This window comes from Amblyomma maculatum, chromosome 3 (genome assembly GCF_055883805.1).
Source record: "Amblyomma maculatum isolate TAMU_Amacu chromosome 3, ASM5588380v1, whole genome shotgun sequence".
NCBI classification, from domain to species: Eukaryota; Metazoa; Arthropoda; class Arachnida; order Ixodida; family Ixodidae; genus Amblyomma; species Amblyomma maculatum.
Window position 1 is genome coordinate 84,537,959 of NC_139346.1, and position 23,303 is coordinate 84,561,261.

General features: G+C 45.3%; 1 protein-coding gene and 1 long non-coding RNA gene across 2 annotated transcripts; one reads left to right on the forward strand and one right to left on the reverse strand.

The window, feature by feature from the left end:
- Positions 1-4,594: 4,594 nt before the first annotated feature.
- Positions 4,595-17,706, forward strand: LOC146195155 (uncharacterized). Its single transcript, XR_014705967.1, has 3 exons — positions 4,595-4,667; positions 7,835-7,929; positions 15,605-17,706. It is a non-coding gene; the product is annotated as an uncharacterized LOC146195155 (long non-coding RNA).
- Positions 17,707-20,889: 3,183 nt separating this feature from the next.
- LOC146195156 (uncharacterized) lies at positions 20,890-22,137 on the reverse strand. The gene has a single exon (XM_084596734.1). It carries the CDS (start codon positions 22,135-22,137, stop codon positions 20,890-20,892), a length of 1,248 nt encoding a protein of 415 aa, XP_084452860.1.
- Positions 22,138-23,303: the final 1,166 nt, after the last annotated feature.

Sequence of the window (23,303 nt, forward strand, 5' to 3'; positions counted from 1 at the left end):
ATCACACAGTAAGTGGGTGCCTTACATTTTTCTCTATCAAAACATGGTCACTATGGCTGGGATCGAACTCAGGTCCCTCAAATTTAAATGCCTAAAACTGGTTGTTTCATACTATCTCCTAGACGACTTTCATCGGGGTAGCCTTGTAGTACCTAATTTACTATAGCCACAAGTCCTTGTAGTACCTAATTTACTATAAGCACACTTGTGGCACATGATGATGACATTAACAAGCGTTTCTTTGAAATGTTGGATTGCTAGCTGACCAGTGTGCAAACCATAAGGGAGTGATGTCAAAATACTCTGGTTCTCCCCTCTTCAAGTGTTGCTATAATTTGTGAGCTTAATCCTTTAATTTTGTAGCAATGATTCCTTCTTCAAAAAGATTGGTAGGCATAATGGTGCATGTACAACATGTCACCTAATTCAGAAGCTTTTGAAGCGGCTGTAAGATAGTTTGGAATTCAAGTTAGCCAAGGTCACTTTGAGATGTACACAAGGAATAAACAGTTGTTGTGAAAGCCAGCACTTATTTATTTGACTGAATATTGAACTGCACCATTCTGCGTAAGCATGTTATGGGGTGCCCACAACTTCAAAAATAAACACTGTTGTTTCTTCTTGCCATGACACTTGAGCAGAATACCAATCACATACATAAAGAGTTACAAAAAACAAATTACACAGCGTGCTATGCCACTGCCACAGGTGCAGTTAAGTTAGCTATTGCGCTCAACAAATGCCTATTCAACACAGTGCTCTCAAACAAGCGTGAGTACTTTAAGAGGGTGGAAATTCTGGCTGGTTGGTGCATGATCTGTGGCTAAAAACAGCGCTAACACGAGACGAAGCAGACGAAACAGCGTCGTGTCCCCTCTGCTTCGTCTCGTGTCAGCGCTGTTTTTAGCCACAGAAGCGTGAGTACTTGGTTATCGAGTTCACCTAATATCCCACTACTTTCAGAATCAATAGTTTGACGTCGCCAGATTATGGGCTTCAGAAAAGGGCGGTTGCCGCTATGACCAGGGCGCCGTAATCATGCGTGCGTTCACAAAACGAGAGCATGTTTTCATTTCAAGGATTATTACCGCTAATTTCAGAAAACTGGCTTCGCTGTTCCAGCATGTTGCCATATGAAACATCTCCGTATTTAAATGCCGGAAACTGGAAAAAGACAGAAAAAAAAAAAAAACAATCCTGAGTGAAAACAGCTGCTCACAAGGTAGCATAAAATGAGAGACGGCCTTTGAGATGTAATTTAGCATCGATAGTAGTCTACATTTGCCCTTGGGTAGGCCAGTAGCTTTAGCATCCTTAGCGAAGACCCCCGAGCAGCGATGCAGCATCACAGCAAATGTTGCACAAATACACCACGTAACCAAGTTTTTTTTTTTATCTCTTTTTTTTCCCCCCTTTTTACCCCCCATATTCCAGCGGTGCTTATCTAAATATTGCAGTGCTACTAACCAAGGCACTTTCAACGGTTAGTGGCTCCAAGGCGAGCTCCAACGGCGCTGCGCAGCTTTCTTGGAATCGACACACTTGCACATCCAGCATGTTTAGGCAGCAAAAGTTCAGCAGTCGTGGCTTCACAAAATCGCTTGCTGTCAGAGTCAAACACCAGACTTCGAGATGACGGCCAAGACACTTGTTTCGAACTGCAAACATCACAGTATCCAGCATCCAAATGGCACGGCTTGGGCCACTGCATTTATAAAGCCTCAAAACTGCGGCCGCAGCACCCCTTAAGCCACAGGCACTACCACTAAGCCATGGTAGAAGGATACGCGTTTGTCTGGTTAACCAACGCCCCAACGCCAGCGTCGGCGAAGCAACGGTATAGTGTTCTCGAATTGCAACGGCGCGAGCGTGTGCGCCGCCATCTTCCTTTGGCATAAAAAAAAAAATAAAAACAAGCAAAAAACAACTTAAAGGAAGTGACGTCGTGTCACGTGCTTGTGCGTCAGAGCGTCGTCTGCTCGAGTGCTCCTGCGGGATATGGTTTGTCAATACGCGTCCGGGATTGACGCTTCACGACAATGAAATCTAAGTGTAGGAGAGCGACCACCGCTCATTCGTCACGGTCTTCATGAAATCCTCTTGATAACAAAATGACCTGAGCGTAGGTCTCCAAACGAGACGCGGTGAGATTATAAAAGGGTAAAAGATCTTGCTAACAAACAAAGTATACATATCAGCTTCAAAGAACAACAAAAACAAGCGAACGGAATAACTAACGCTAGCGCTAGAACGCCAACCTGTAAGAGCTTAGGTAAGCAATTCAAATTGGGATTGCTAGTATTTAGAAGTTAATGCGTCTGAGAAGTGAAAATATCTACGATATAGCTTCGCTCCAATAAATCTTGTCCTGTTCATGATTCCCGTATTTTACTCGCGCTTCATTTGCCACTGAAAGGAGTCAATGTGAGGTTACAAATTTACAACTTAAGCATTTAACATGTTCATGAGAAAGATCCCATTGACAATAGCAACATCACGTACTGTAATAACAGCTAAAGCACGTTCAGCGAACGTTGGTGCGGTAATACGACGCAGTAAGCAAAACACGCAGCAAGGGGAGCGAAACGGAAGGCTTTTAGCAATGCGACACGCTTCTTGGGGGCAATAAAATCTCACCTTCACCGCTCAATTAAAACATGCAGCGATACGCCGCTCATGCAGACGTGTATCCGTAAAACAAGCCACCACTTTTGCGACGTGCCTGGGAGGCCGAGCCGAGCCGCCGAGCTGTGACGCAGCATTGTCCCATCGTCCGGAAATGCGCACATGCAGCGGCAATCAGTTTCTCATCGAGCACAGACAGTCTTCGTCTTGCAGTAAAGCTCTACCAAAACCAGCAGAATGAAATACTGACTGTTTGTTACAGATAACCCACTCTGTACGCAGTACGCAACGATGAGATGAACGTTGAACCGGGGCCGACGACGCACCCATTCCGCGGATGAAAAAATCTTGAGCTTTGGGCAACTACGCAGCGGATAACAAGTGGCCGAGAGAGCCCGTTAGAAACAAGTTAAAATATTATTAAAAACGTGACACGTTTTTTCTTACGCAAGAAACAAAAACTGCATTCATTCCTGAGCGCGAATATTATGTTTACTTTCTAGTTCTTTGGAGTTCTGGCAGATCTTATTTTCTGTGCGTTAGTAATTTGCCGCACAGTTCGCAGGAGCCCTCATCATCGAGTTGATGCCGCTGGCAGTAGGCAGCTGCACGCGTTTTCTTCCGAGTTGCGGGACCAGTTGTACATTGACCTTGTCACAGTATCCAGCATCCAAATGGCACGGCTTGGGCCACTGCGTTTATAAAGCCTCAAAACTGCGGCCGCAGCGCTCCTTAAGCCACAGGCACTACCACTAAGCCATGGTAGAAGGATACGCGCTTGTCTGGCTAACCAACGCTCCAAGACCAGCGTCGACAAAGCAACGGCGCGCGCGGGTGCGCCGCCATTAGGCCATCTCTCTTTGGCGTAAAAAAAAATAGAAAGCAAAAAACCTAAAGGAAGTGACGTCGTGTCACGTGCTTGCGCGTCAGAGCGTCGTCTGCTCGAGTGCTCCTATGGGATATTGTCGTGTTTCGTCGGGGAACAGCAGACGAAGGCCCGGTGGGTTGGTAACCGAACGTAGTTTTATTCCATCACAGCTTGTAGTGGAATGCGGCCCGGTGCCCGAACGACGTGGCTTATCTTATAGCCAACTCTGGCGATAATCGCGCCACCGATATCGCGCTATCGCTATAGCCGCGATTACACAACAGATATGGTTTGTCAATACGCGTCCGGGCACCATAATTAATTTTCAAGCACCCCTCAAAACTTCATACCTGTTGTATCCACACAATGCCCTATGCTTCATTATCCCGGCATTTCTTCGCCCTTTGGCCCGAAGTGATTGCTCATGCTTTCCAATGTACGCCAATCCTTCGTTTACTCATACCCCGAGATATTTATATTCTGCTGCTCTGGGTATTTCATGGCCTTGTATTTTAAGACCCTGATCAGTTGAGCCGTTGAAAATCATCAGACCCGACTTAACTGCGCTAAAACTGAAGCCTAGAGCGTCCCCTTCGTCTCCGCAATACTTAACTAGATGCCGCTGGCAGTAGGCAGCTGCACGCGTTTTCTTCCGAGTTGCGCGACCAGTTGTACATTGACCTTGGCAGAGCTACGCAGCGTGCGTTTCTGCGAGCGCCGCCGGCTGCCGATCCACACTACCGGAGTGACGGTGGCGCCACCTCTAGGTCGATCTCGCGGCGAATAGTGTATCTGTGCTGTTGCTGTGAAATGTGACCCCTGTTTTGCAAGTTGGCGCGCTTTGTTCCAAGCATGGTCGGTGTCTTGTTCGTGTGATGCTGTCTCAAAGCTCGGTGTCGCCGATGGCAGTCCACGTAAGGTGACAGACTTTATTCCCACTTGGTATGCATTGTCCGACCAGTCAATGTTACGCTTTCGAGGGTAGTACGAGTTTCCACTGCGAATGGGCGGCTTGCAATATAGTTGTTTGATGCTACCAAACAACGAAAGTTGCCGTTGAACTTTAATATATTCTAGGCACTGTAGTTGAACTGATCGCTGCTTCGCAGAAGTGAGAATGTGCTATACCTCTTCCTGCGGGTGTTCTTCAAAGCTGGGTCGGCTCCGACTGCAGGTATGCTGTTCGTCCTTCGTTTGCCGCGGACATGAAAACTTCGATGCCGCCAACTTTGTTGTGACCATTCGGTAGCTTCCATTGTTTTGTGGTACCCGCAAAAAAAAAAATAAAGTTGGCATCAGAATGACAGATTGAATTGATTATGCAGCACAATCAGAGCTATATTTTTTTTTAATTTGCAGTACAGGCCGTTTCATTAGTATTGAAGGCTGTTTATGATGCCTTCACGAGTTTTTTCATTTCGCTCTGAAGCTGCTAATGAGGCCAAATGAGGCTGGAAGAATGAGGTGACTGCTTTCCCACGAAGGGCTGGAAAAAAGTGAATACCTAGAAGCTAATCTTGCTTTCTGGAGCTTCTCTCAGATTTTCTTCTTATAAGTAATGGGGGATACGGATTAAGTGGTATTAAATTATGGAAGACGTGAAGGTCATTTATTAGAACTAAGTCTAGAAGGTTGTCAGTGTTAGTTTTTTTATAAAGTCATATGGTGCCAGAAATTACAAAGGTTCACTTATTCAACATTGATTTATCTATACTTTTTTCTTACCATATCGTGGGTGGTTGTGGATAGCATGTACCAAGTAATGCTCTGCAATGACTCCATATTTTAAACATTTGCACTATTCACTGAGGTTGCCATAGAATTTACTTGAAATTGGGCATGTTGGATGGCAGCAAAAAAAACTGTTGAGGTATGAGTAAAACCAAGTCGACAGAACTGATGCATGTTGTGATGAAAAAAGGTGGCCGTGAGTTAAATGATTAAGCAATTCTTTTTTATTGCTATGAACTCAGCACCTCATTTCTGGCATAGAACGTTGAGGCTTTGATTCAAACTCATTCTCATCTGATGATTGGCTCATGGTAGGGTTGAGGGCTTGGCTAGCTGTTTTCATTTTTTTGTAAGACCTACATGCGAAACCTACATGGGACAAGGAAGTGCACGCACTAACACGGGCTTTAACTTTCAGCTGTTTATTCCTTTCAAATGCATGGTTTGTCTGTGCATGAGACAGTAGCTAGGAAGAAAAAGGGAGATGCAAATAGGATGGCTTGTCAATTGAGCAAATGTGTTTATACAAAATGCAATTTTAAGTCTCCGTCTTCACTTCACTGTTGGAAAGTTAGTCATCTGTGTGCTGGTTTTTACTCTTCAGTTCTTTGTTGAAAGCTAGTGTAAAAATGTGTGATGGTCTTTCAATATTGTCAGCGGTGCCAAGCTTGAATGCCTTTGCCGTGCACATATAAGTTCATCTTATATGTGCATGACAGTGATTATGTGCACAGTGTTTAGACAGAGTTTATTCCCAGTGCTTGGCTGCACATTGATGGCAGTGTTAGCGGAAGTGATTCCTACTGTCTTGATTAATAATACCGTGCTCCATCTTGTGTTATAACATTTGTTTATCTGTCCAACATATTTGTTTCAACATGACAGCAGTGTGTGATAGACAACAACTAGTTTTTATAAGGAACGAACTGCTTATTGTGTCCAGTTTCTTTTTTTTTTTTTTTTGTGATCTGTATGGTGTGAATGAGGTGGCCCAACAAGTGAAGCATGGATCCATGTCGTCCTCTACTTTAAAGCATTTTAAAAGCAGAGACACAATTTGGACCTGGTGTACCTTTTGGTACATCCCCAGCAAAAGCAAGGCAAACCTACCTCATTCTTGTGTTTCTGGTATCAAATATCATGTGACTGGGATAGCTACTGTGACTGCTTGGAGTGACTGTGATGGTGTGCAAGCCAGACGTTTTCTCAATTCTTAAAACTCTAACTGCAGGCTAATATTTGCCATGACCTTCCCAGGCATGCATTTAGTGGCAAAAACATTCGTTCATATTTTTCAGTTATAGCGCCTCCTTTCATTGATGACTGGAATCTGCTTACGGTCATAGTGAGAGAATCAACAGCCACTAAGTATTGATGCTTGCCAGTCATGTAAATGTTACACAGGCTAGGCTCATTTGGTGATCACTGATGTTCATTGCATAAGGAGCACATAATATCTGAGCTTTTTTTCACAACTCAAGTTTGGCCACCGTGCTGAACACTACACTCTTCCTCAGCATCTCAAGATGCCTTGCTGATTGTCAGGTAGCACTTAAGTTCTCAGAGCTGAGTTGCAACAAGCCTTGTTCCTCTGGTTAACAAACTGTCAGCCTCAGTGAAGCAAGCTGTCTGCTCCCAGGGCATAAGAAAGCAGAGGTGCACATTTTATTATCTAGGCTCCCCTCTTATACAGTTTTATTGTTTTTTTTTACGAAATTCATTATGGGCTAAATGTTCTCTCACTAGTAGGCAGATTCTCTGCAGTTCGCGGGCAAGCATTAGAATACTATGTTACTGTGAATAGAGTTGAGCAGTTGCCATGCTTATAGTGTGTGTCCACTCCGACTAGTACCTTTTTCAGCAAATGCATAGTCCCTGTATTTCTGGGTTTAAATGCGAAAGCACTAAGAGGCTATGTTGATGTGACCAAACTGTAGACTGTGTGTGCGAACCTTAGTGCTGTGTCGTAGTACGTCGTAACAAGAAATAATTGGTGTAGTGTGTCATAATGAGAAAGAATTTAGCGGGGTGTACCAGCATGTTGTAATGAGACAAAAATAATGTAGTGTGCCATAGTAACATGTAACAAGAAAAATGAGTGATTAGGAAATTGGTGATAAGGCAATTAATGGTAAGAAAATTAGTGGTAAGGAAATAAATGATAAGGAAATCAGTGAGAAGAAAAATAATAGTAAGGAATTCAGTAACAAGGACATTGATGATGATAGAATTGCTGGTAGGGATGGTTTTATACTTCTCTAAAGCAGGTCACTGCAGTGATATCAATGTCTTTATTTTCGTCAAAATGTGCGAGAGAAGCATTCCACAATTTCAGCTTTTTCGAACATTTTTTTTTCTTGGAGAGTGTTTTTAAAGCAGCATAAAATGGTCAAATTTTGTTTAATATTTTGTGAAGAGTTCTGAAATACATGAAGACCTGTTTACTAAAAAATAAATCTTTTTATTTTCATTCGGTTCATATTTTTTCGCTTACATAACTGCCTCGTCTGTAGCATTTCGTCACGCTTGCAAGACTTTTGTGGTGGCATGCCATTGGTGGCCACCTTACTTGATTTCAAAACATGGCTTTGACTGGTTTTATTGCGATAGCAATACTGCGCCAGGTTTCGAGCCCTCGCGGGGACCAGGCAGAGGCCACACTTGACCTTGAACAGCCGAGGAGGAGGAGGAGCAGAAGAAGACTGGTAACTTACACTCTCGCAGCATACTCTTGAAGGATGAGCTGAAGTGTTTCCAATAATGTAGCACCTTACACTGATAGAGCGCCATAGGGAAACTGCGCTGGAGTTTGGAGGGATGGATGGAATATAGGAGCGTCCCCTTTGAAACGGGGTGCTAATCATGCTAATTTTTTCCCCTATATCTTAATTGTTGATTTAGATTGCTTAACTAAACCATCATTTTATTTCTTAAATTTTTTGTTTCTGCATTACTAACATTATCTCACTTCTCTGCTTTTAAGCCACCAATCTTCCAGTCATTTTTTGCTAGTTTCCACCGCCGGTTTATTCACCCAGCCACTGGTATCTCTAAACCCCAGAGCTTCAGGAACAGTTGCTGCACCTGCATCAACTTCCCGGTGGATACCATTACGTTTGAGTATAATATGGTCAATTGTTTCATTGGAGTTACCACATACAGCACATGCATCATCTTCATTGTTAAATTTCATTTTGTAGCTGCGTGTTCTAAGGCACCCTGATCTAGCTTCAAAAAGTAGGGCACTGCCTCTTGAGTTATCAAAGAAAGCTTCCTTCCTGATCTGCATTTTCCACTTTCGGTATAATTCCACACTCTGTTTCTTCTCCATCGAATTTATCCAATTTTTACCTTCTGTGTTTTTCACCTGTTGCTTAATGCTTTTTATTTCTCCGTCCTTGTGACTAGCATACTTACTAGTTAGTTTCCTAGTTCTTTTCCCCTATTGCGAGTCAACGCTTTTTAAGTACAGGTATTTAAATACTTTAGCTGCCCATCTGTTACTGTCCAATTTCCTCAGGCGTTCCTCATATAATATTTTACTCTGAGCTTCCCGTACTTCGAAAGATGCCCAGTCCATATCTCCCTGTTCTGCCTCATTTGTGGTTTTGCCGTGGGCACCTAGTGCTAATCGGTACGGCTCTCTGATTTATTTCTAATGTCGACTGTACCTCTGATTTTAGGCACAAAACCGCATTTCCGAAAGTAAGTCCAGGCACCATAATTCCTTTCCAAATACATCTCAAAGCCTCATACCTGTTGTATCCCCACAATGACCTATTATCCCGGCATTCCTTCGTCCTTTGGCTTTAAGTGATTGCTCATGCTTTCCAATGTATGCCAATCCTTCGTTTACCCATACCCCCAGATATTTGTATTCTGCTACTCTGGGTATTTCATGGCCTTGTATTTTAAGACCCTGAACAGTTGAGCCGTTGAAAATCATCAGACCCGACTTAACTGTGCTAAAACTGAAGCCTAGAGCGTCCCCTTCGTCTCCGCAATACTTAACTAGAGTTCGCAATTCTTCCAGACTCTCAGCTAGCAGCACAATGTCTTCTGCATGCATCAAACCGGGGAGGCGCTGCTCTACCGCCTTTCCACCTAATCAATATGACAGGTTAAAACCTAGGTTACTGTCTTGTATCCTCCATTCCAGGTTTATCATATAAAGCATGAACAGCAGCGGTGATAGAGGACAGCCTTGTCTTAATCCTTTGCATACTTTGACATCTTCCATACTTCTTATCTCTTCCCATGTAATTTCTACTGTGTTATCCCGGTATATTTCCTGTAGGAACTCTATTGTCTCATAACCGATACCTTCTTCTTTTAATGTTCCACAAGAGTTCCCTGTTTACGTCGTCGTACGCCCCATTTATGTCTAGGAAGGCCAAATACAAAGGTCTATTTTCCACTCTAGATATTTCGATGCATTGGGTAAGCACGAACAGGCTATCATCTAAGCGCCTACCAATTTTAAGGCCGTTCTGAAGTTCTCCGAGTATCTTGTTACTTTCTACCCATGATTGCATCTTTAATTTCACCGCCTGCATGGCCAGCCTGTACACAACGGATGTTATGGTAATCGGCCTGTAGGATTTTATGTGCATCCTTTCCCTTTATAAATCAAACTCATTTTACTCTGCCGCGAACTGTCTGGAATTTGCTTTTTCGTTGACTGCTTCCAGAGCTTTTAACAACGTTTCCGTACTTTTTGGACTAAGTTCATTAACCAGCTTGATCGGAATTCCATCTATTCCTGTAGATGTGTTTTTAGGAATTTTTTTTTCTGCCTTTTTCCAGTTTAGATTGGTCAGTTCTAAGCTGCTTTGTATTCTGCTACCTTGTGTTGCGTCCTGATTTGCGGAGATTACCCTATCGTCGCTTTTAAATGACTTGGCTATAACTGATGTAATGTAGTTCATTGCGTTGTCTCCCTTTAAACAATTTCCCTCGTTATCTTGAATCCGATCTTGCTGTCTTTCATTCCGTTTCCCTAGCCAGCTTATATGGTTCCAGAATTTTCTTGCTCCGCCTCTAGAGGTATCGTGTATGTCAGCCATCCAGCGATCAGTTGACTGTTTTAATTTACTTTGGATAAGGGCCTGTACCTCAAGTTTCTTTGGTCGATATGATTCCCATTTTTGGTCGATTTCCTCCCGAGATACCTGTGCTTTCTTTGCCACTCGATGTTCCCTTGAAGCAGTCCGTCGTTGTTCAATAGCTTCCCTGATTTCCTTATTCCACCAGCTCCGTGGCTTCCTCTTTCCATTCCAGTGGTTTGCTACTTTAACCTCCTTAATTTTCCTCCTTATGAGTAGTTCTACCTGTTCATGATCCCAGTCTTCCATAGGGCATTTCTCTATTGCTTCTTTTATGTTTGCGCGTACCTTCCTCTAGTTTTCCACGTACCGCCAGCGCCGCCTAGTGGCCGTCTCGCCGCTACCTTGGTAGGACGGCTGAGACTGCTGCGACTGGGGGCACTGAAGAGCGTCTAATTTATTGCTAAACAAAAGGCATACTGCTGCGTTTAGAAGCGCTCGGTTACGATAAAAAGATTGCTCTGTACTCTATTTCACCGCAGCTGTACAAAACACAGCAGCGGCAGAACTCAGCTCAATTCAGGAGACTGGATGAGTACGGGGGATTGTTGAGCTTCTCGTGGGAGCGCTGCTCATTGCACTTCATAACATGGCTTCTGCCGTGTCGTACCATACCTCTGCGTACAAAAGTAAATGGAGCGCACTTTTTTCTGCCATTATTTTTCATGCGTTGCATAATTGAAATTTGCAGTCGTGGTATGTGCAATTCGTTATACGCCGGTGTCTTTTCACTAGGACAAATATTGTTTTCTTATCTCCAGTGTAGAAGGCGTGATTTTAATTTGAACTGAAAAGCGTGCTCCGTTTACTTGTGTCTGCAGCTGTACATATAAAGTTCTGTTTATTCGCGTTTATGAATTGTGCAACCTGATGAGAACACTTTGTGAAGGGCGCCTTTTAGAACTGGGCGTGAGTGGGGCCATTGCAAGATGGACGGCAACTTAAAGTGAATAAAGGGCGAACTTAAGTGGCATCCCGATATGCATATTGCGATCATCTAGATGACAAACCGAGAGAGTTTTGCAACCTATTCGAACACACAGTATTGTCTTAATTGCAGAGTCGCTTACTGCCTTAACCGGCATGCTTTCAGACTTCTTCCTGCATTAAACTATCGCAACTCACCTAGTGACCGTTCAACAATTTTTCAATAGGTCAGTAAGTGAGCCCTGATTGAAAAAAGCTTCACAATTAGAGAATTCATTCGTTCGTTGTTTGCTTCGAATAAAAGACTTATTGATTCAGAGAAAGCGCTTTTTGTTTTTAAGTTGGATGATTTAGTTTGCTGGCTGTAGTACAGCTGAAAATATTCTTGCAATATTTGTTTTAAAACACCTACGAATTAATAGGTAGATATTCTTCATATTCAATCGAGAACTTGCCTATTATAAATATCGCGCTGTACGATCTAGCTGCCTCACCATGAATCTTTGTTATAAGGCACGCATGCTGATAACTGACCATGGTTGCTCGAGTCCTTTATTTGGGCACGAAATAGTATAGATAAGCCGATCTCCAGTCGCAGTTGGCGCACGGGGCGGGTGGAAAGGGGAAGGGGGGTGGGGGATACGTCAGTGTATAACCACACACATCCCACCGTTAGATGGTGCTGGCTACAATTTTCATTCTGTGCAAGGAATCATAATCATCATCAGCCTGACTATACCCACTGCAGGGCGAAGGCCTCTCCCATATGTCTCCACTTAACCCGGTTCTGTGCTAGCTGCATTCACTTGACCCCTGCGAACTTCTTTACCTCATCCGCCCACCTAACTTTCTGCCGCCCCTTGCTACGCTTTCCTTCCCTTGGAATCCAGTTTTTAACCCTAAGCGACCATCGGTTATCCTCTCTTCGCACTACGTGTCCTGCCCATGCCCATTTCTTCTTCTTAATTTCCACTAGAATGCCGGTAACCTGAGTTATTTCTCTGACCCACTCTGCACGCTTCCTATCTCTTAATATTACCCCTACCATTTTTCATTCCATAGCCCTCTGGGTTGTCCTCAACTTAAGTAGAACTCTCTTGGTTAGCCTCCACGTTTCAGCCCCATAGGTGAGCACAGGTAAGATGCAACTGTTATATACTTTCCTCTTTAGCGATACCGGTAAGCTGCTAGTAGTAATAATCTCTGAGTGCTTGCCAAATTTGCTCCATCCCAATCTTATTCTTGTTATTTTCTTTTCATGGTCCGGATCTGCGGTTACTACCTGTCCTAAGTAGACATATTCACCTCCTACTTCCAGTACTTTGCTATCTAATGTAAACTGCTGTTCCTTTCCAAGGCTGTTGAACATTACCTTAGTCTTCTGCATATTGATTTTCAAGCCTACCTTTCTACTTTTCCTGTCTAGGTCACCAATCATTATTTGCAGTTCATCCCCCGAGTTGCTTAGCAAGGCAGTGCCATCAGAAAGTTACGAATTACTGAGGTATTCTCCATCTACCCTTATCCCTAACTGCTCCCATTCCAAGTCTCTGAACAAGGATGGCGACATTACCCTAGAAGCAATGAACAATAATTTCAGAGATATCATTACTGAATGTGCGGTAGAAGTAGGTGGTAGGATAGTTAGAGAGGATACCGGTAAGCTGTCTAAGGAGACGAAAGATTTGATTAAGAAACGCCAGAGTATGAAAGCTTCCAATCCAACAGACCAGATTGAATTGGCCGAGATATAAAAGCTAATCAATAAGCGCAAGGTGGCCGATATAAGGAAGCATAACATGGAGAAAATTGAGCATGCTGTAAAGAACGGGGGAAGCCTTAAAGCGGTAAAGAAGAAATTGGGCATAGGCAAAAACCAGATGTATGCGATAAGGGACAAGGAGGGCAACGTCATCACAAATATGGACAAGATAGTCAAAGTAGCCGAGGAGTTCTATACAGATCTCTGCAGTAGCCAAAGTAGTCAGGACCGTAAGGAGATTGGCGGTAGGGAAAAACAGTCAGACGTTCCGCCAGTTACGAAGGACGAGGTCAAGAAAGCATTAGAAACTATGAAAAGGGGGAAATCAGCTGGAGAGGATCAGATAACTACAGATTTGCTGAAGGACGGGCGGGATGTCGTGTTAGAAAAGCTGGCCACCCTGTATATGCAGTGCCTGGTGTCATCGACGGTACCGGAACCATGGAAGAATGTATACATTATCCTCATTCATAAGAAAGGGGACTCTAAGGACCTTAAAAATTGCAGACCAATCAGCTTACTGTCTGTTACGTATAAAGTATTTACTAAGGTAATCGCTAATAGAATCAGGACAACCTTAGACTGCAATCAAGCAAAGGATCAAGCAGGTTTTCGGAAATGGTACTCTGCTATCGATCATATCCATACCATCAATCAGGCGATAGAAAAATGCTCGGAATATCACCAGCCCTTATACATAGCATTCATTGATTAAGAAAAAGCATTTGACTCAGTTGAAACCTCGGTGGTGATGCAGGCATTGCGAAATCAAGGGGTAGACGAGCCGTACGTGAAAGTGCTGGAAGATATATATAGTGGCTGCACAGCAACTATAGTTCTGCATAAAGAAACAAAATTTCCATTAAGAAAGGTGTTAGGCAAGGAGGCACAATCTCCCCAGTACTATTCACAGCTTGCTTAGAGGAAGTATTCAGTGCAAGGAATAAAGCATAGCAACTTTGTTGTTTAAAGTTCGTACTGATTTTGTTTCATTGACCATCACCGATAATAGCCCCGTCCTTCGATGTAGTTCACTCTTGACTTTTAAGATAGAGAGCGCGGGTTTAGACTAAGCAGATTTAAAGTATGACAACTCTCCCCTACGCTCTCACGTTGTAGGGAACCGATAATTTCAGCCTGGCTTTTATGAACAGGACAATTGCAGCCACCTAACTTTTTACAGTGCTAGCAGTGCGAGCCTTTTAGATGCATGCTTCGCAGCGGATCTCGGTGTTATGCGCTTCGAAGAATAAACAAAGGACAAATAAACCCATCATTTGTTTGTCGTTTGTTTACGTAAATAGGCAAGTGGCTAAACGCGACTGCAGGCCTTTGTTTCTCTACAGATGCGTTCAACGGCATTGCACTAACAACGGTGACGGTGCATTATATTTCACGACACACGAGGCACCAATTTAATCGACAAATTTTCTCATCACAAAGCTTGTTGAATCATTAGTGTTCCTCAAATGGGCAGTAGGTGAGTACTGCATGCGTTCAATGCTCTTAACGTGCGCAGTGTTGCCAAATCCTACTGAATGCTATTATAGCAGTGAGGTTGTTTCATTTTGCTATGATATATTTACCCTCCACTAGCGATGCTTCATAGCAGGAGATTATTATTTGCCAGAAAGTGTGCCCGTAATTCACCGTGCAGAGACGCTGTACTTTGCAAGCGCACAATAGCAAGAAAAAAAAAGAAAGACTGAACTCATAACCGTTTCAAACCTATGCATAGCGACTTTATAGCTTCCATAATGCAGCAGTGGCACGGCTCGTAGCAAAGATGGCATGCAGCTGAGGAGGTCAGGTGGCACCTTCAAGCAATTAAAAAGGAAACTCCAAGTTCTTCACAACTTTAAATCTGTGATAAAAGTATTACGCACGAAATAGAAAGTTTAAAAGCCGGTGGGTGCAGCCACGGTACAACGAGCTGCGTGCTCCGTCCTACTATACGCTCGCTCATTTTGAAACCAGGCGGTGCTGGACGTCTGATTTTAAGCGCGCGTCCCCTGGGCAGCACAGGTTCCCTATAGGGGAATAATGTAGCAGGCAAAAGAAACTTCTGCCGTTGCTATCTCAATTCAGCTAGGTTTAACCAGAGTTAAACCACAACTAATTTTTTATTCAAACATTATAACAGGTCTGCATGAAATGTCTTGACTGCCCAAGTCTAAGAGTGGGGCTGCTTGGCCGTTGCAGATATGAGACAGAGACATTTCATCATTGCCTGTCTTCCTATATTTGAAAAAAAAAAAAATTGCTGCCAAATTGCATGAGAATATCTTTGTTGAGTTTTTCTTTTTTTTGGATGGTAAATTGTTGTGCATTCTGTTGTTAGTTGAGGAGATAAGCTTTTTCAGATATTAAAAACCAATTGTCCCAATGCCGTCTTTACATCCATTTATCCTCTTCCTTCGAGGATAGCTTGAGCCAAATTGTCGGGAATTGAAACAAATGGCTAGCATTGCCTAGTGAACTTCGTAGTTTAGCTCCTGCATGGTGCCTTTAGACATTTAGCACATACTTTGGATGTGGTTTCAAATTTTATTTCTGACATGCTGTCCTGGTTGTGGTGCCATTCAGGTACCACCCTCCAGAGGCCTCCTGGCACGATGCAACGCCCTACATCTTGCTGCTGCCTTCTGGGTTGATCTCTGTGGAGTCCATGCAGTAGGTGAGCTAGTCCTGTTTCACATACTAGGCTTGGAGTTTGTCGATAGGAATTTGTGCTGTTATTGGGCCGTTTTCATCAGATGGGCATCCACTAAGGCTTTTGCCAAGTTGAGCATTTAATCAATTTGTGGTGTTTGGGACGGATTGCAATTTCGGGGCTCGATGAAAATGTTGCGTATCCCTTGTTGCCAAATTGCAGCAGTCTGCTGTTACGTGCAAGGCAGTCGTGAACTGGTTGCCTACTTTTTCTACCTTGAGTTGCCCCCTGTGAAAGCACATACTTTCGTTTAAATTTCTTCATTACTTGTTCTTGTTGGTGTGAAACATCAAGGGTTTTGAGTTGCCTGCTGCAAGGGCAGACACTGTCGGGAGGGTTTGCCGCTCTGCTGTGTAGAGGAGCGTGTGTGCACCTGAATTTCTCTGGTGTCTTCTTGAGACCACGAGCTAAGCTGTAGCTGTCGCCCTGCGGCACAAAAACATCGCATACCCCCGTCCCGTATCAGCATCGTTTGCACGACGTATTGTTGAGCAAAACGTCGAAAAACGTGTGCTCTCAGCAGCACCATGAAAGAAGAGAATAAATTCGCAGCTCATAGAGCAGCTATTACGAAAGCGGTGCCGCCCGCTGGCACGGTGGACTAAGGCACTCTCGTCGAGCGATACTCCCTACTCGTCGCTAGGCCTAAATTGTTTCGCATCGAAGGCACATCCGACGACGCTTTGTAATTGCTCAGCGCTAGAGTAAATGGTCTCTCATGGAACTGCCTTACTGCCGATCCCATAATATCAGTAAAAGAAATGTAAACATCGGTGACGCCTAAGCAGTGGAGCCAGCGTGCAGACGATGAGCCGCGGGCCGCACCTGCGGCAATGTTTTGCATACCTTATTTGTATTACAATTATAAATAACACGGTATGGGTCAGGAATCCGCAAGAAGGAATTTTTTTTTGCTGTCACCTTATTGTGTAAGTGAAGAACAGATTTTAGCAGGCTTTTGCGTTGGCGGAAGAGATTCACCGTATCGGCGCGGAGGGCTTGCAGGAGGGCCTGCCTGGCGTGCGTGGCTACTACGGCGGAAGAAGTGAAATGAGCATCATATTCGTGAGTCTGTCATTGGTACTAAGTCTATCTGGCTTACATAAAACGCTCATAGACGAATTAAATAAGGATAGACTGGAAAGCGGTAAAGCAGAAACATATCACAGCCGAACTCTGACTGTCGATGCATGCTTCCCGCATACGCTTTTGGCAATCATATTGCGATTTCTTTGATTGTTTGTGCAGTCCACGATCATGCATTGCTGTCCCGATGACATTACCACTCAAAGGGGTGCTAATAACTATATTTAAGTCTCTCAAATGACAATATACCGAGGTGCAAGGCCACTCTGCTATGCATGAAGAGTGTGAATGCACAGCCCACTCGGTACTGGCAACAATGGGCCAGCGCAAGGAATCTGGTTAGAGAGTATTTTCCTCCTCTCCCGCTTGCTCTCGGTAAAACGGTCTATAGGAATGAGCGCCTACTTTTGGATGACAGCTTTCGTGCAGATGCGTCGTCAGTCTGAGTGCCTTTGTAATCTTGACCCTGCAATATGAATGACCTCCGTGGCCGAGTGGTTTGGGCGCCCGTCGCGGTTGTGGGAGGTGGTCAGTTCGAAACCCGCCGCCGGACACCCACCGGTAAAATTGGGTACAAGCGTCCGCCGGCCTGGCGCCCGGCTCTTTCAGGGGTGTGCGTTTGGAAGAGGCTCTGCTAACCCTGCTGTGCTCCTCCGGGGGCTTAGTTTCGAACAACCATGGCCTGCAAAGGCCGTGCTGAAGAAAAAAAGGGCCACATAATGGGCTTTTGCCGCGCGAGGCGGACTTATTGTTGTCCGATGGCGGAAAGGATCACTGCCACATCGGCGCAACTATTTGGGCCGTGACCCCTTTTCCCAAGCATTTCACCCCAGAAGAGCCGAGCACCAGGCCGGGGGAAAGCTTGTACCCATTGAAAAACCGGTGGGTAACCGGCGGCACCAGGGATCGAACCCGGTACCTCCCGAATGCGAGGCTGATGCTCTACCACAAGACCACCGCTTCTGTTTTTTTTTTCTTTTTTTCTTTTTCTTTATTTCCTGGCTTTGGTTCATACCATTTCACAAGAACACAACACGAATAACACAAAACAAAGTACATATTGGAAGGTCATCATCAGCCAATGTCAGGCTGGCTTCGTCTCAGTACATTAAAACTCCCGCAACGACAGCAAAGGCTCTACCCTTGAGAGCCATTCGGGAGGTTCAGCAGCCACTTTCTGTATGGCAATAAACCAATTCACACTTTCTCGAAAGTATATTCTAGCGGGTCGAGCATCCCTGTCGCAGTGATAGCCCGCCATTCTGGAGCGCCATATAGAGTGGAGGCCCATGAGCATGATTAAATCATACGGAACGCCATCTTCATTATCAATGCTTAAATACCGGATGCCGTGGGAGTCTAGTGGAAATTCTTTCTTTATCGTACGTTGCAAAACATCCCAGAAATAAACCCCTTCCCAACAATGCAAAATAACATGGTCTATTGTTTCCGGCTGCTTGCAGATTAAACAGTGCGCCCCCCACGGTAAAAAAAAATCCCTTTCCTCCAAAAACTTCTTTACTGATAATGTTCCGGTGTGTAATTTAAAGAAAAATGTCTTAGCTCCTGGCGACACCTGCATTTTCTTTACTCTCTTCAAGACATCTCTGCCCGGACCTCCACTGTATAAGGTTGTGTACAAGGGTTGTGGCAAAACAATGTCACATAAATCGCGATACAGCTTTTTTCGTTTTACAGTGGACAAATATTCATTGAAAAACGCACTGAAAGAAGTCTTACACTAGCGACGACCTCCCTGTAATAACCAAAAATCCCACCCGTAGCTTCTTCGGTGGAGACAACAAACTCCGGCAGTAAGCGCCGTAGCCTAACTTGGCAGACGGTGCGTAAGAAAGGGTCCGAAGCATCCCGAAAAAACAAAAACCGGTTGACCACCTGCCGTAAAAACAGATGGCCGAGTCCCAAACCGCCGTCTTTTACCCGACGGAACAAATTCGTCCTGCTGCAGCGTTCCCATTTACCTGCCCAAACAAAAACGGCGAAAATCCTGTGTAACTTCTGTACGTTTACGCGCGAACAACTCAAAACTTGCATTGCGAACCAAACAGGGGGCTCCCAGACTCTTATTAATAATCACTCTCGTCGTGCAGTTACGGTACGCCAGGGCCACACCCTTACATATAACTGAACCAACATTCACATGTTCTAAAAGGGAAAACAAAATTTCGTGATCGACGCAGTCGAATGCTTTTTCGAGGTCGATCTGAAGCATGGCGACCCGACCATCCCAGTCATCACAACACTCAAGGACACTTCGCGCCTTTTGAATGTTGGTCACTATTGACCTCCCTTTTATCCCACACGTTTGGTGTGGTCCTACTATATCCTTAATAACCGTTTGCAACCTTCGGGCCAAAACCTTCATAAAAATTTTATATTCAACGTTTGTAAGTGCTATGGGTCTGTAAGATGTTACCAGGCGTAATTTGTCTATTTCATCAGTTTTAGGAATGAGTACGGTGTGGGATGACCCATATGACGGAGGCAGGGCATTTACTGTATAGGCATCGTTATAAATTGCGTTCAAAATAGGTGTGATTTCGTACTTAAATTCTTTGTAAAAACCCGCGCTGAACCCATCCGGTCCCGGCGATTTACCGGCATTTAAACTGTCAATAGCGTGCTCCACTTCTGTTTCAGTTATCTTTAGTTCTAATCTCTCTTTCACTTCATCGTCCAGACGCGGTATCGTCGCCAGAAACTTATTCTTAAAAGTGATAGCGTCTACCGTGTGGGATGCGAAGAGGGTTTGGTAATGGGCGTTGAACGCTGCTTTGATGTGGTCGTTGTCCGCCGCCAAGATACCGCCCCAATCTATTTGGTCGATGTGGTTCCGTTGAGCGTTTGCTTTTTCGAACCCCAGCGCTCGTTTTGATGGCGCCTCCCCTGCAGCTGTGTCTTCTGCCCTTGCCCTCACTAACGCACCTCGATAACGATCTTCGTCTATCAATTCTAGTTTTTGCTTTGTTTTCCGTATATCTTCAATCCATTTCCCCGGCGCTCGAGCTTCCTGTTTAAGCAACGTACGGAGCAGTGTCCTTAACTCCGTCTCTTTCTGTTTTTCCTCAAACCGTATACAGGTTGCCCTCTCTATTGCTTTAATTTTTATAGTTTCTTTACACAGCTCCCACTGTTGCCATAGGTGCATATTTTTACTTGGGTTTATTTTTTCAATTTCTTCTTTTACTATGCGGGTAAAATGTTCATCCTGCAAGAGTTTATTATTGAATTTCCACATTTCCCACGAAAAAGAATTCCCTCTCTTTACCCATCCAAAAGAACATTTAACTAAACAATGGTCTGAAAACGATACCGGCTCTACTTCATAACTATTGCATTCAGGTAAGATGTCGAGGGATGCATAAATGCGGTCCAGCCTTGCATGGCTCGAACCCTGGAAGTGCGTGAGCTTTACGGTGCGGGCTCCCTCGAGACACTCTGCCGCATCCTCGAGGTTTCACTCCTCAACAATTCGCGATAGCACTTCAGTGCTTGCGTCTCGGTATGGCCGCCGGCTTGTCTTGTCTCGCGCACTAAGGACGCAATTAAAATCACCTAGGACGATCAGTTGTCTATCAGTGCAGAGCCGCTGCTGGATGCCTTGGAAAAACTGCGCCCTTTCATCTGCTACATTAGGCGCGTAGAGACAGACAATCCGCCAATCCGTGCTATTCAGCGAAAAATCTAGAAGTGCACACCGGCCCGACTCACAAGAAAAATGACCAAGCACTTCAAGCCCCGGCAACTTCTTCACAAAAAGAACACAGCCAGCCGATGTGCCTACAGCGTGGCTAACCACAGCAAAAAACCTAGGCGTGAAACGTTGCACCATGCTCTCGGTCTCTTCCTCACCGTCAACTTTCGTCTCCTGCACAGCTAATACATCAATATCATGCTCCGTTAAAAGTCGGTACACCTGGCCTTGTTTTCTCTTTCCTGCCAGACCTCTAACATTTAGCGTGGCGACCTTCAACGGTGATGCAGGAGCCATTTTTTAAATAAGAAGAAGAGACCGAAAGCACGGTGCTTACCTCTCGCGCCTAGCACAAGGCTAGACGCCTCCGTCGCTGCTGGCGCCGTCCTCCTCAAGCTTCTGGCCGTGCTCGAGAGGTGCCGTGTCGCCGGCCCACCTCTCGCTCGCAAGGTTTGGGCGAAGCTTCAACGTGGGCCTCCTTGTTTGAGGCGCCTTTGCTGGTGGTTCCTCGGAAGTGGGCGTTGCCTCCTTGTCGACGCCGGTGCTGGTGTCGGCATGTGGGCGTTTCACGGGGGTAGCGGCTGTGGTCGTCCGACCACCGCAGTTGTGCCGGTGAACCTCGCTCACTTCCTTTGCTTCTGCGTCCTTGGGAGCCGGCAGGCTCTCCGCGTCCGCTGAGGTCTCCTCGCTTGGCTGTGGCAAATTCACCGTAGCTGGCGCAAGCTCTGGCTTATCGGCAAGGGGGGCGTCGCCACTCGGAGTCACCGAGGTGCCCTGCGACACGGGAACCTTGTCCAGCACGTCGGCACCCTTTGCCGCTTCCTCAGCCTCGGCGACGTCCATCAGCTCCCTGTTGTCGTCCTTCGCACCGAGCCCGGTCGCTGACGCGTAGGTGCGGACGCAGTCCTCGTCCGCGTGTCCATAGCGCCTGCACTTGGAGCACCTGGGCACCTTGCAGTCACGGCGAACGTGGCCTGCGCCGTGACACCGCAGGCACTGCATCGGCCGCCCGGGAACCACCACGAGAGCCAACTCGCCGGCGACGCGAAGCTGGTGGGGTAGGTCGTCCACCTTCATACCTGGCTTCAACTTGAGCAGCACTGTTCTCGTGGTGGATCCCTTTTCCTTCATTCCAACGACGCGCCAACGCTCCCGCGTCACCTCGGTCACGTTTCCGAACGCCGCGAAAGCAGTTCGGATGTCCTTGTCTTGGACACCGTGTAGCATCCAGTGCAGGCGTAGCTTCACCTGCTGGTCTTCAGGGTCGAATATGAGGCAGCGGCGTCCCTTGACTTCCAGCTCCTTTAAGGCGGCCAGCTTCTTCGCGGCTTCCGTGCTGTTCATGGTTACCGCCCACACATGGTTGATTTGGTACGCCCCCAACGCCACGACGTCGGGGAGCGCACCGACGTTAGCGAGGGCATCCCTGAAGTCCTCGACCCTGTAGGGCCTCATACGCACGTCGCCGTGCAAAAACATCGTGTTTAACACAACACGTCCGGTGGGCAGGGTAGGCAAAACGATCTCGTAGTCCTTATCTTCTTCGGCACTAAACCTGTTTCCGCGGCCAGCAACGGCCGCTATCGCCACTCCGACGGAGCTCATGATTCCGCGTCCGTACACTGCGGTGGCCGGAAGTAGAATGACCACCGCTTCTGTATACTGAAGATAATGAAGATCAGTGTAATGGAGGATGAACACCTAATCTTTTATTGAAGTTACTTGGCGAATCACTGAACGCACCTGGTTTGTGCCATGCGATGATGAAGACAGCATGCCAAAGCCTGGGACATGTTCTGCCGAGATTTCCACTTTCGCACCAACTTCAAGATCAAATATCTGATAGCCATCCTCTTGTTAGGAAAAAATGCCTCATGATAAAAATTTTTCTTGCTCCAAGAATAATTATAGGATGCCTCACATGAAAACCTGCAGATGACGTATCACCTCCTTCTTGTTCATTCGGTTCTGCTGCGACAAGAGACTCCTGCAAGATAACACCATAAGTGTCAACCACACCATATAGAGAACCACAAACATAAGTAGAATAACACTTTACATAAAATATGCACTCACACTGTTTCACCATGCTGATAAGACTTTAATTTCTCAGTGCTCTAAAATTACCACAGAAGACTGTTAATGCGTGACCTGGATTTATGGAGAAGCCATTGGGTTTTCATCAGATTAGCGGAGGCATACAAACATCTCCCTGAAGCTGCTGACTGGAGCACAGAAGACGAATATTCACCATACTGTACTCGCTGATCACGATGAGTTACAACAACTTGACTATGCCAAATGGGGAATCCCCACATGACTTCAGTAATAACATTTGCTCTCGATACGGCTAGAAAGTACGCTGAATTGTGATTCTGATTCATGGTGCACTGCTAGGAAGGTAGACTGCACCTTAGAAAGAAAAAAAAAGTGGTATGAATGTTAAAGGCAGGCAGGAAGGCAATGGTAGAGAAGGGTGGCGCTCTTTTGCCCTACCTAATACCGTATTTACTCGCGTAATGAACCCACCTTTTTTCCAGATAAGTTGACATAAATTTGGGGGGAGGGTTCATTACGCGGGGAAAAAAAATTTAGATATTTTTCAGGTCGAAATTTCATGTCACAATGAAGATAGGAAAATCGCAATCCCAACCTTACCTTTATAGTAAAAACACGTACGCGATGAATGTGAATTAAAAATTCATTTTTATTTTCATGCTGCTGGCTGCTTATGGTCTGTCTCACTCGGGCTCGCTATCTGAATCCACGCT

Coding starts and splice junctions, on each gene's coding strand:
- LOC146195156 (XM_084596734.1), bottom strand. CDS start 22,137: ATGAGCTCCGTCGGAGTGGCGATAGCGGCCGTTGCTGGCCGCGGAAAC.